The sequence below is a fragment of the Clarias gariepinus genome, chromosome 25, assembly GCF_024256425.1.
Source record: "Clarias gariepinus isolate MV-2021 ecotype Netherlands chromosome 25, CGAR_prim_01v2, whole genome shotgun sequence".
NCBI classification, from domain to species: Eukaryota; Metazoa; Chordata; class Actinopteri; order Siluriformes; family Clariidae; genus Clarias; species Clarias gariepinus.
In genome coordinates this window covers 3303721-3314418 of record NC_071124.1, presented here as the reverse complement: position 1 = coordinate 3314418, position 10698 = coordinate 3303721, and the positions used below count along the sequence as shown (strand labels likewise).

The following is a 10698-nucleotide window of genomic DNA, read 5'->3' as shown; positions in this document are numbered from 1 at the left end:
ATTCAGGTTAAGTTAAAGGTCAAAGGTCCAGTTTTGGATTTCTCGGAGACCTGGGATTCAGAGACTGAGACTTTTTAGTATCTGAAATGTTTAAGTTTTTTCGCTTCAAAGAACTTGGCAAATGGAGGCAGATAAAATGACCACAGTGTACTTTATTAAATGAATTTGGTACTTTGTGTTGCATTAGAATCAAATAAAAATTTACAAAAATCCAATATATACAAAAATGTAATGCTCTTTTTGTCTTACTCTTCAATATACAATAAAATTAGGTAACAGAGTCGATGCATTTTAAGCACTTTCATCACACAATGCAACTTAAGACCAATAATGAACAGGTTTTTTAATCTTTTTTTTTTTTGCATTTTTTTTCCCATTTAATACGTCAAAGTACACCACACTAGTTTAGATTTGAATCTGTATTACGCCATACGGAACCGCCGTTTTTTCCTAGCAGTTTCGTCATCACCTTCTAGTCAACATACACCCTTTTTTTTTACGGTCAGGACTCATAAAAGGAATGTTCGTTTAAACATGTACATTTGCATACATTTATTTACAGTTGAACAGCCGTCTGCGGGTCACGGCTGCGTCGACTAGCTCTCCGAGAAAAACGTCTGTACACCGTAATGACTCGAACACGTCTATCCAGAGTTCATCAAACTACTGTGCTTGTACTAATTCCAAGTGCTCTGGTGGTAACCACTAATTAGACCAAAAAAAAAGGACGTTTTTTTTTCTTTTATGGCATTTTATTTAATCTAATTATCTAACTCTAATGGTGAGGAACAACCATATATACTGTATGTGATATTTAATAAGTCGAATCTTTGAGTCTTTGAGTCGCATACACACATCAAGGCAAAAAATAAATTAAAAAAGTCACACAATAGTCTAAATTGGTTTTTCAACAATTCTATGCTTTCACAAGCTGTAACAGTCGTCATCATCGTCATCATCATCATCATCATGTTTTTTTGATTGTTAGACTGCAAATTCAGCTCAATCGTTGTCACGTGTAAAATCCACCTCCAGTAGAAGCACAGTAACTCGAATGAAATGAAATGCATAAGAAACTAAATGAATGAATAAATAAACGGACACGCTTTGCACCATTACTGGCATGGGAATGAAGCAAAAATCCATAAAAGCTTAAAAAAAAAAAAAAAAGAACGAATGAAGAAGTGCTCTCCCTGACAGTCCTACGTTGCGTTTAAAGTATCTAAAGTCCCCGGTTTTGAGCTCGGATTTTCTAACAAGTTGGGTATAAACAGCAGAACCTCCACCTGGCCACACCTTCATAACTCACCTACATCAGCCGAATCCAATCCTTCCGTAACGACCCAAAAAGTTCCCCCAAAAAACCTTCAAGCACCACTTATTGTCTCTTAATAACATCCATCATGGACAACAAACACCATCTGGAAACATTCCACTCCCTTCTATCTCTAAGTCTGACAGATGGAGGAGCTCTACACCATTTTGAGGTAGGTTGTTAGGATTTACAGTCTTTCCAGAGAGACAGAAATGGCATGTAAGCAATGATGTCACACATCCTGCGAGTTAACAACATATTCCCTTTACAATATAGGTACGCTCTTACAAAGAAAAAAAAGTTAAGTCTAGTGTTTCTCTATGAGAAAGGGTTCATTATAGGAAGCCAAGAACCTTCAATTATCCAATAAACCCTGCAAGAACCTCTGAAGAACCATTTTTCTAAGAGACTATCAAGTACAATAATGTTTTGCTAGAAAATGATTACTTATAATTTGCTACCCTACACTTACACAGTTAGAAAAAAATGTGTTCTTCAATGATTCCCTAGGAAGATGAGAACCATAACTATCTAAAATAACCTTTGATGAACACTTGAAGTGTTTGTTCGCCACATTTAATGATCACGATCGAGATCAAGTCCTACAGGCTAGAAATGTTTTCTGGATGCATTAAAACCATTAATTTTCCAGAACCTTCATCACTAAGGGTGAAACCCAGGAAGGTTCTAGGTGGAACACTGTAACAGGGGGTTCAAAAGGGGTTCATGTAGAAACCTTTGGAGAACTTGAACTTGAAACCATCCAAAGAAGCCCTAAGGAGACTCTTCTTAGTTTGAACTTTCCTTATTATAGCGTCTTGTTTTACTCTACAATTTAGCTTGGTATTTAGTCCTGGTAAGATCTTTGGATGAGTAATAGAACACCAGTGCTCCGACCTCCAGGATGGACGATGACCATTACTTTTTACCTGGAAATAATTCCTACAAAGCCCAGGTTCTGTTGTAACCTTTTCAGAACCTCATTACCTTTTCCATTAGAGGAACCAAATGACTAAATCTGATTCCAAAATCAGATTACTAAAGGGAAAAAAAAATCCTGCAATGTGAAAATAGAACACTGTCTTCATCCAGCAAACATTTCATTCTTCTTTAGGATTAATCTAGAAACGTCTTGGAAACATACATATCCCCTTCTTCTGGCATTGTCTGATGTTAGGACTGCACCGATCCAGTCTATGATACAATATGAATATCAGAGCTCCAACTATCAACTGTTACTTGATACACAGCAGCTCACTCTTAGTGCCATTGCAGAGTTATGAAAGAAGATCTGGGAGAGCTTTGATCTCTGTAGACATTACATGTGTTTAGTGTATAGGATACAACTGGAAAGAGGGGCACAGGGGAAGGGGCGGGGGGGACGCAGAGGGGTCAGGGATCCATGTGAAATCCAATTTAATATGAAACCAATCCAGAGTGAGACGCTGATATCGGTACTTTCTCACATTACTGTATATAGACCATGTAAGCCCTGGGTTGTTATGCAGAATAAAAAGAAAACATCAAACGGTCGTGCAAATGGACGGACATTCAGTACATGGTTGAAGAACAAAGATATGAGTTAAGGGGACAAGTTAAGTTCAGGAAAATATTAAAACTTAAAGTCATTTAAAACTCACTTTTTATAGTCCCACGATCACTCTTGTTGTCTTATCGTTAACAGCGTTAGTCTACATTCTCAAATTCTGTTAAGCTATTAAGGGGTGACACGGCGACGCCGGAGATTTGTTTATGAGGACATGATGGATGACCGTGAAATGCAAACGGTGAACAGTGAACACAACAGGAACAGGTCAGCGAGCCCCAGCGAGCAGTTGCACAACCTCAACGAGAACATCAACAGACCGTAAGCTAATGTTGACACACTGGCTGAACAAACAAAAGGTTTCATGATAAGGCTGACATCAAAAAATATTATAAACACCTTTTGATATTACAGTACATAAAGTTAGATCCCAAACAGATTCATGAGTATCCTTGAGGAGAAAATTCACATTGTAACGTTGCATCGTAATTCTTCTAGTAGTTGTGTTGTGTCTCACTGAGGGAGGTTTTTCAAGGTTATCTGGATTAAGGTCTTAAGAGATTTGTACAGATTTGTCTCAAACTAAAACACACACAAAAATATATCAATAAATAAATTAATTCATTCATTAATTAAGAATTGACTGAAGGACATGGGCATCATTGGATCTTTAAATATTAGTACAATTTACATTTTATTCATTGACTTAAAGGTCTTACTAAGTGAGGAAATCTTTATATTAGTATCAGGAGTTAAAAAGGTTTCAATTTAAAGCTCATTTCCCTTTTTTTCTTTTTTTTTTTTTTTCAAAATTTGATTGTAAATCAAATCAAATGTGCTATCGTAGTCACCTTTACTCAGTTAATGGCATACAGTGAAGCATTGTGCAGGTTAAAACATCCAGAGTAAAGCGAACGACGGTGTGCGCGCTATGCACGTGCCCGATTTTAAGCTTTCAGGTTTTGACAGTATATGAAATGATCAAAAAGTTCTATCTGGAAAATTGTGACATCACCTTGACACAAAGCTCATGTTAATTAACTAAGTTTGTAATTCAATTGTAAATCTGCTTGGAGGCCAAAATAAATGGTGTTCTTGTTTAAACGATAGATTTAATAGTTTTAGCTGCGGTGGGTGAGAGGGAGGTGACGAGGAAGAAACAATGTTGAAGAAGTTTCAGTTTCAGATCCAACCACAAAGAGTTCCAAAGCGAAGAGACTTACATGCATACATGGGTTTGTCAACTCCAGGATGTTTCACCTCCAAACACACCTGAGCTTGATCATGGCTGACGATTAGCTCTCCACAAGCTAGGTCATATGTTTTATCACGTCTCATCTTTAAAATAATAAATTACAATGAGATTAGAATGTGGTTAGGGTGGCTCAGTGGTTAAACTGTTGCTTAACCCCAGCACCCAGCACCACCAAGCTACTGGCCTTGAGCAACCTCAATTGCTCAGATGTATAATGAGATAGCTCTCTATATAATTCACTCTCTATAAGGGTGTCTGCCTGATGCCAAAATGTTATGATGGCAAAATTCAAACCATCTCCATTTTGGATCTTCTGTGCAACAAAATGAAGTACTATCTCTTTATGCCTGGGGTTCTGGGGTACAAACTCTCTGCTGTAGAGTATATAGAACCTCTGAAGGTCCCTTCAAACTGAACAAACTAAACAATCTGTTATATTGATAAGGTTCTAGAGGTTGAAGCTCCACCTTTTAACTCATTCGCCTTCCATTTCTGTTTCTCCATGAATGATGAAGTTTCCACCACCACCACAACCACCACCAGTCCCATTTCTTCCTAATGTTCCACAGGTCTTTGGTCTTCTGGACCTGGCTATCTAGAGTTCTCCAAGTTGTTCTTCACTGCCATATAGAACTTTGATGTCACTTCACTAAGGGTGTGGTGTCTTCACTTACGAAACCTACAGTGTATTTACTCTAAAAGTTTCAAAGGTTGAAAAAGTAAAACGGACATGGTGAGTCCTCAGACGAGACAGCATTTCAATCTAAAATGACATTTAACCTTTGTTCAAACCATCATTTTGGGGAACTGAATGATAAAGCATGAGATTGGCCATAAGCACAGGATATTCTTTACCTCAAAAGGAATAACGACTTTAAAACTGGTGGTATATTGGGAATTTTTGACACATGCCTAGCACGCACACAAATCCATCAAACTCCGGAAATAAAATTACATCACATGTCTAAAGAAAAACAACAATCACGCTTGTCCCAGTCTAACAACGCATACTTCGTACTTGTAGCATTTATCTTTTTTCTTCCGTTACAGCAACTATTTCTGCCGTGCTCAAGTCTTGTGCTTGTCGTACCGTGTCCTCTCCCGGCGTCCCCAAACGTCTTTGCCGTCTTCTGACCTCCTGTAAAAAAAAGACACTAAGAAGCACTTTTAACTGAAATAGACCGGATTTTTTTCCCCCTTTCATATACAGATGACAGATGTAAAGATACAGTGTTGTAGACGTGGCACGTAAAGCGACGGATACCCGCCATGTCCGATAGTACCGTGCGAACACACACACACATACACACACCTACGCGTGCTCACGGATACAACTGTAATCGTAAACACTCCTGCGAGTTTGTACACAACCTCAAGCAGAACACTGTATCTTTAATCTTGTGGAGGTGGAATCCATCTTGGCTCCCATGAGTGCTTGGCTGTTGCAGATTGCCCTGTGTTATATGTGTGTGTGTGTGTGTGTGTGTTGTATGTGTTACTCAGGACATACATGTGTGTGAGAGCGTTTCTTGAGTGATCCGTATCAGCCAGCTTGAGCGAGCTGCCAGGAAGTGGTTTCTTGGCCTGGTTCCTTCTCCAGGAGGAGAGAAGTTTGAGTGTGTTTGAGCCTGGGTCAATCCCGCGTGGCTTGCTTTCATTCACTTGGATTTTTTTTTCTTAAATACAATATTCAAGTAGATGATTGAAATGCTGCCCTGTGTGTGTGTGTCGGTGTGTGTGTGTGTGTGTGTGTTTTTATGTACAGTTACTGGCAGAGACTCCAGGTCCACCATGTTCACTACGGAGTCCAGTATGGACCAGGATACATATATATATATATCTATATTTTTCTTTTTTTTTTTTTTTGGCACTGCGAGAGTTTTGCTGATGTCAGACGACTCGTGGGTTTCAGCACCCCTCACCCTGGCGAGTTTCTTTGTGTCTTCACGAGACAGGGTCGCCTGTTTGTCCTGTTTGTCCAGGTAGTGTCACTACATCAGGATGGTTTAAATCTCATCGCTTCCTGAACAAGCGATGCGTGATGGCAGATTCGTAAACAACACAGAAGAAATTTTAATGACCCAAAAAAATAAAAAGGAGCGGTGTAGAGAAGTTAACTCAGCTGAAAAAGCTAATGATCGGCGTGAAGCGTTGGCAGACTAGATTTCTGCTCAATAATGAGGGGGAAAAATATATTCCCTGGTGAGATAAAAAAAAAAAACTATATCAAAATAAAAAAAAAAACATTCATATAAGAAAATACCAATACTTACACCAGTGAATATTTTGTGCCTATTTCTTAGTTGTTGTTTTTTTAAGGTTTTATTCTTATTTCTTTTTTTTTTTTTTTTTTTTGCAATCCATGACAATCAACGTCATGGCTAAATGCTATGGGCTTGACAGTCCCGCTCTGCTAGTCATGTTATTGCCACAGTCCTGCTGTTAATGGATGGTTACCTATAAGATTCCAAGTGGTTGAGCTACAACGTGGTCTCGTACTCCAGCCGCTCCTGGACGAGCATGTCATCCTTGTACTGCAGTCGAGGTGGCGTGGGCGAGTTAGCAATAGCCAAGATGGCTCTGCGTATGCCGCGGTCCAGCACGTGCCTTTCCCAGGCTGGGTATCGGTTCCTGCATACGTCTATTCTGATCACGGTTTCCTCCACTCGCGGTGTTCGAGAGGATGGCGTGGACGGAGCTGTGGGACGAACTTGAAAAACAGGAGCGCAGCCGTCTCGCTCGGTGTACTTAGTGTCGCGGTCAGCGTCCCTCGCCAACGTGCCACCCCTGTTCGAGCGAAGGGAATTGGTGGCCCCTTCCGTTGGCATGGCGAAGCCTGTAGTGACGTTGGTATCGTCCAGCTGGCTCAGGCTGGCCGAGCGTCCAAATCGTGGCCCGTTAGGATGGAAGAAAGCGTAGTACATGAGCATGAAGACGATTCCTGTGAAGAAGCTGGAAAAGATGACGCACAGGGCAGGAACGGCGAAGGCGTCGGTGCTCCCCGGTGAACGGTACAGATACCAGAGTGCGCTGAGCGCTGCGTTTTCCAGCAAGATTACCAGGTAGTAGATGAAAAGGCGGCAGCGCGTGCGGCCCTCCTTTACGTTGAACCAGCTGAAAATGTAGATGATCCCCACCACCATGTCGAAGACGATCTCCTCCCATTTGGTGACGCAGAACTCGGTCTCGCAGTGAACGATCCAGAAGGTCATGATGCACCAGTGCAGCACTATGAAAATTCCAAAGTAGAGCTGGAACACGGAGGCGAACAGGGCGAAGGTCACGACACGTGCCGCGATGGTGAAGAAATGCCAGCAGAACTGGATGATGACGGCCAGGTAGCTGACGGGCTTCTTGTCGTCACGGGAATCCCGTAAAGCCTTCTGGTAGGACGCAAGAGCCCAAGCCAACGACACTAGAGAGGCAGCGGCGGTCATTCCTGAAACAGAGAATATATATATATGCATGAGCTGGTAAAAGTAAACATGATCTATCTTTATACGGACAAGAAAGATACAGTAAGACCCCAACATACAAATGTGTTTTGTTCTGAGGGCTCATTCATAAGTCCAATTTGTTCATAAGTCCAACAAACAATTTCTAGGTACTGGGATACTAACACAATAAGCTATACACAGTATAAAACTAACATGTTCAATTCATTTGTCCTTGTTCTTTAGGATCGTGCTGAAGGTTGAACAAGCAGTGTCTGCCTTTTTACCTCACTCCATTCTCTCAATTATTTTCTCTTTTGTCTCCCTCCTTATTGCTTGGCCGTTGCTTTTATGCTTGCTTCTGGACATCCTGGGATGCATTCTGCACACACGTGACAATCTGTGTGTGATCTAACTTCTAACTTATGATCGAACAAGAACGCATGTTCGAAACGCGAATGTTTGTACTGCGCTAACTGAACATTAACATGCTAACTGAATAATGCATCGCTAATAATAAGGTCTCATTTGTGTTATGCTAACCGGACCTTTACAAAATTTCATTCTTTTTCAGAACCATTAGCATTCCTGAAAATAAAAGCAACTTTGGAAAGAATTGGTAAGAAACTTTTGTGTTAAAGTTAACAGAAGTGTAGCTTTACTGAACAGTTCATGCTAACACTGCTAATCACAAGATAAATCTAACAGGAAGTCGTTTGCTAATTAAAATCTTTCCGTTTTAGCAGAAAGTAGTATTAAGGTTTACCTCAGAAACAGTGTGTGAGAGTTAAAAAAATTTATATATCACAAATACTGAGTATTAACTACTACTACTACTAATACTAATACTTACCTATATAAAATTTGTACCTCAAAAAATGTCTTAATTTTTTTTTGAAAGAAAACCTGAGAAAATAAAAATGCCAATCTGTCCAAAATAATGTATTGTTTTGCTGAATAAGGCTAGTGTAACGATTTATAACTCCGATATTAGCAATACATCATCATGCTAGCGTTGTCCAGTGAAGCGTTATACACTGCCTTGCAGAAGTATTCATACCCTTGAACTTTTTCACATTTTGTCACGTCACAAGCACAAACGTACATGTATTTTACTGGGATTTTTTTTTGTTGTTGTGATAAACCAGATAATTGTGAAGCAGAAGGAAAATGCTGAATGTTTTTCAAAATCTTTTACAACAAATAAAAAATCTGAAACGTTCAGCAAAACAATAAAAAAAATTTGGACAGATTAGCGTTTTTATTTTCTCAGGTTTTTCCTTCCAGAAAAAAAAAGTAGGACATTTTTGGAGGTAAAAATACTTTTAAGATGACCTAGATGATGTAAAACTAAATGTACAAGATCAAAAAATAAAATAAATGAAGTAAATATCAGACAGGAGGAGAAAAGCAGGGAATTAATCAATTCCATGATAAATAAATAATTAAAATATAAATGAAAATCTTTATCGCATCTTTGAGGATGTTCACGGCTCCTGGGGACACGAGTGCTAATAAATGAAAAAACAGGCTAATAACAGGTGATAACTTCGTGCATTCTGCTTCGTATACTGATTCTGTGGAAATTACAAAGCTTCAGACGAAATTGTAAGTGAAATGTGGAGAATGAATCATGAGGCGGGTTGAACATCATTAGCTCCGTCGAGTCTCCTCAGAGAGATGTCTTATTTACGCTCATGGATCGGCTCTGTGATGTCTGAGCGTGACGCTAACTGCGCGGCGGCTCGGCGATGATGGAGGCAGTGGATTACAGGAGAAAATTCCACTTGATCGAGGTTAAAAAAGACAACAGTGAAGACGAGACGCAGGACGAGACTTCATTTATAGCACAGAGAGAAAGAGAGAGACAGAGAGAGAGAGAGACTCCAGACTCCAACTAGGAGCAGGGTACCATGGTTACCAGGAGCACGCAGTGATAAAGGGATCGGTCCCAAGGAGGAAGACATGAGGCTGGAGGAGAAACTGGGACAGAGGTACAGAGAACAATTAAGGAATTAATTACTAAAATAAAAGCCTGGCTGTAGAAAAAGAGAATCAGTGATGACGCAAATGATTTGCCAAGTGATGATGTATTCTTATTAACTAAAGGGCCAGAAAATCGGATTGTACTCCTCACTGTATCTGTGTTTAGCTACGTTCAACATTACGGAAAGTTAGTGTTAGACTCTTAGAAAGTTAAGTTAGAAAGAGCGATTTTTTTCAAACAAACAAAAAAGACACTTGGTGGTGTTACATAATTTCATGTAAAAATGTCCTGCATCGATACAAACACTGACCCCGAAGACTGCTTAAATAAATGTGTCTCCTCACACCTCCTTCCCTCCAACTGACAGATATAGAGGCCACACCTCCTTCACGTTCATTGAAAAATGAAGAAGCCACACCTCCTTCACTTTGACTGACAGATGAAGAAGCCACACCTCCTTCACTTTGACTGACAGATGAAGAAGCCACACCTCCTTCACTTTGACAGAGACAAAGGCCACACCTTCTTCACCTCAACTGACAGAGACCCAGGCTATACCGCCTTCACTTTGATTGACAGATACTGAGGCCACACCTTCTTCAAGTAGACTCAGAGATAAAGGCCAGAGGCCACACCTTCTTTACTTTGACTGACAGATATAGAAGCCACACCTCCTTCACTTTGACTGACAGATATAGAAGCCACACCTCCTTCACTTTGACTGACAGATATAGAAGCCACACCTCCTTCACTTTGACTGACAGATATAGAAGCCACACCTCCTTCACTTTGACTAACAGATATAGAAGCCACACCTCCTTCACTTTGACTTCAGCCCCCATAGGCCACACCTCCTTAACTTTGATTGACAGATACAGAGGCCACACCCCCTCACTGAGACTGTGGTTTTCAGTTTTTTTAGGAAGTAACAGTAAACTTTTTTTAAATTTTTTTTTTAACATTTTTATTGCTAATTTTATCTGCTGATGGACTTTGTTGTGACAGAAATTGACAAACTCAAAGTAACAAATAAGTGTGTTGTGTGAAATAAACGTAATTAGCAACAGACCTGTCATTATTATTGATATTATATTAAACAGATTTAGTTTTTGTTACGTTATGTTATTTAACACATCCAGCTTTCTCAGTATATAAAGTACT

General features: G+C 39.8%; 1 protein-coding gene across 2 annotated transcripts in view; it reads right to left on the bottom strand.

Moving 5' to 3' along the window:
• Window positions 1–3938: 3938 nt before the first annotated feature.
• xkr4 (XK related 4) overlaps window positions 3939–10698 on the bottom strand; it is a 59268-nt gene continuing 52508 nt past the window's right edge. The window contains exons 3-4 of one of the 2 annotated variants that reach the window (XM_053486160.1): window positions 6574–7555; window positions 3939–5254 (exon numbers count right to left, since the gene is read on the bottom strand). In XM_053486160.1, the coding sequence (XP_053342135.1) occupies window positions 6597–7555 (959 nt within the window). In that variant the 3' untranslated portion in view covers window positions 3939–5254; window positions 6574–6596. Of the gene's footprint in view, window positions 5255–6528; window positions 7556–10698 lie in introns of those variants that run through there. The other variant, XM_053486161.1, reaches the window with a different exon arrangement.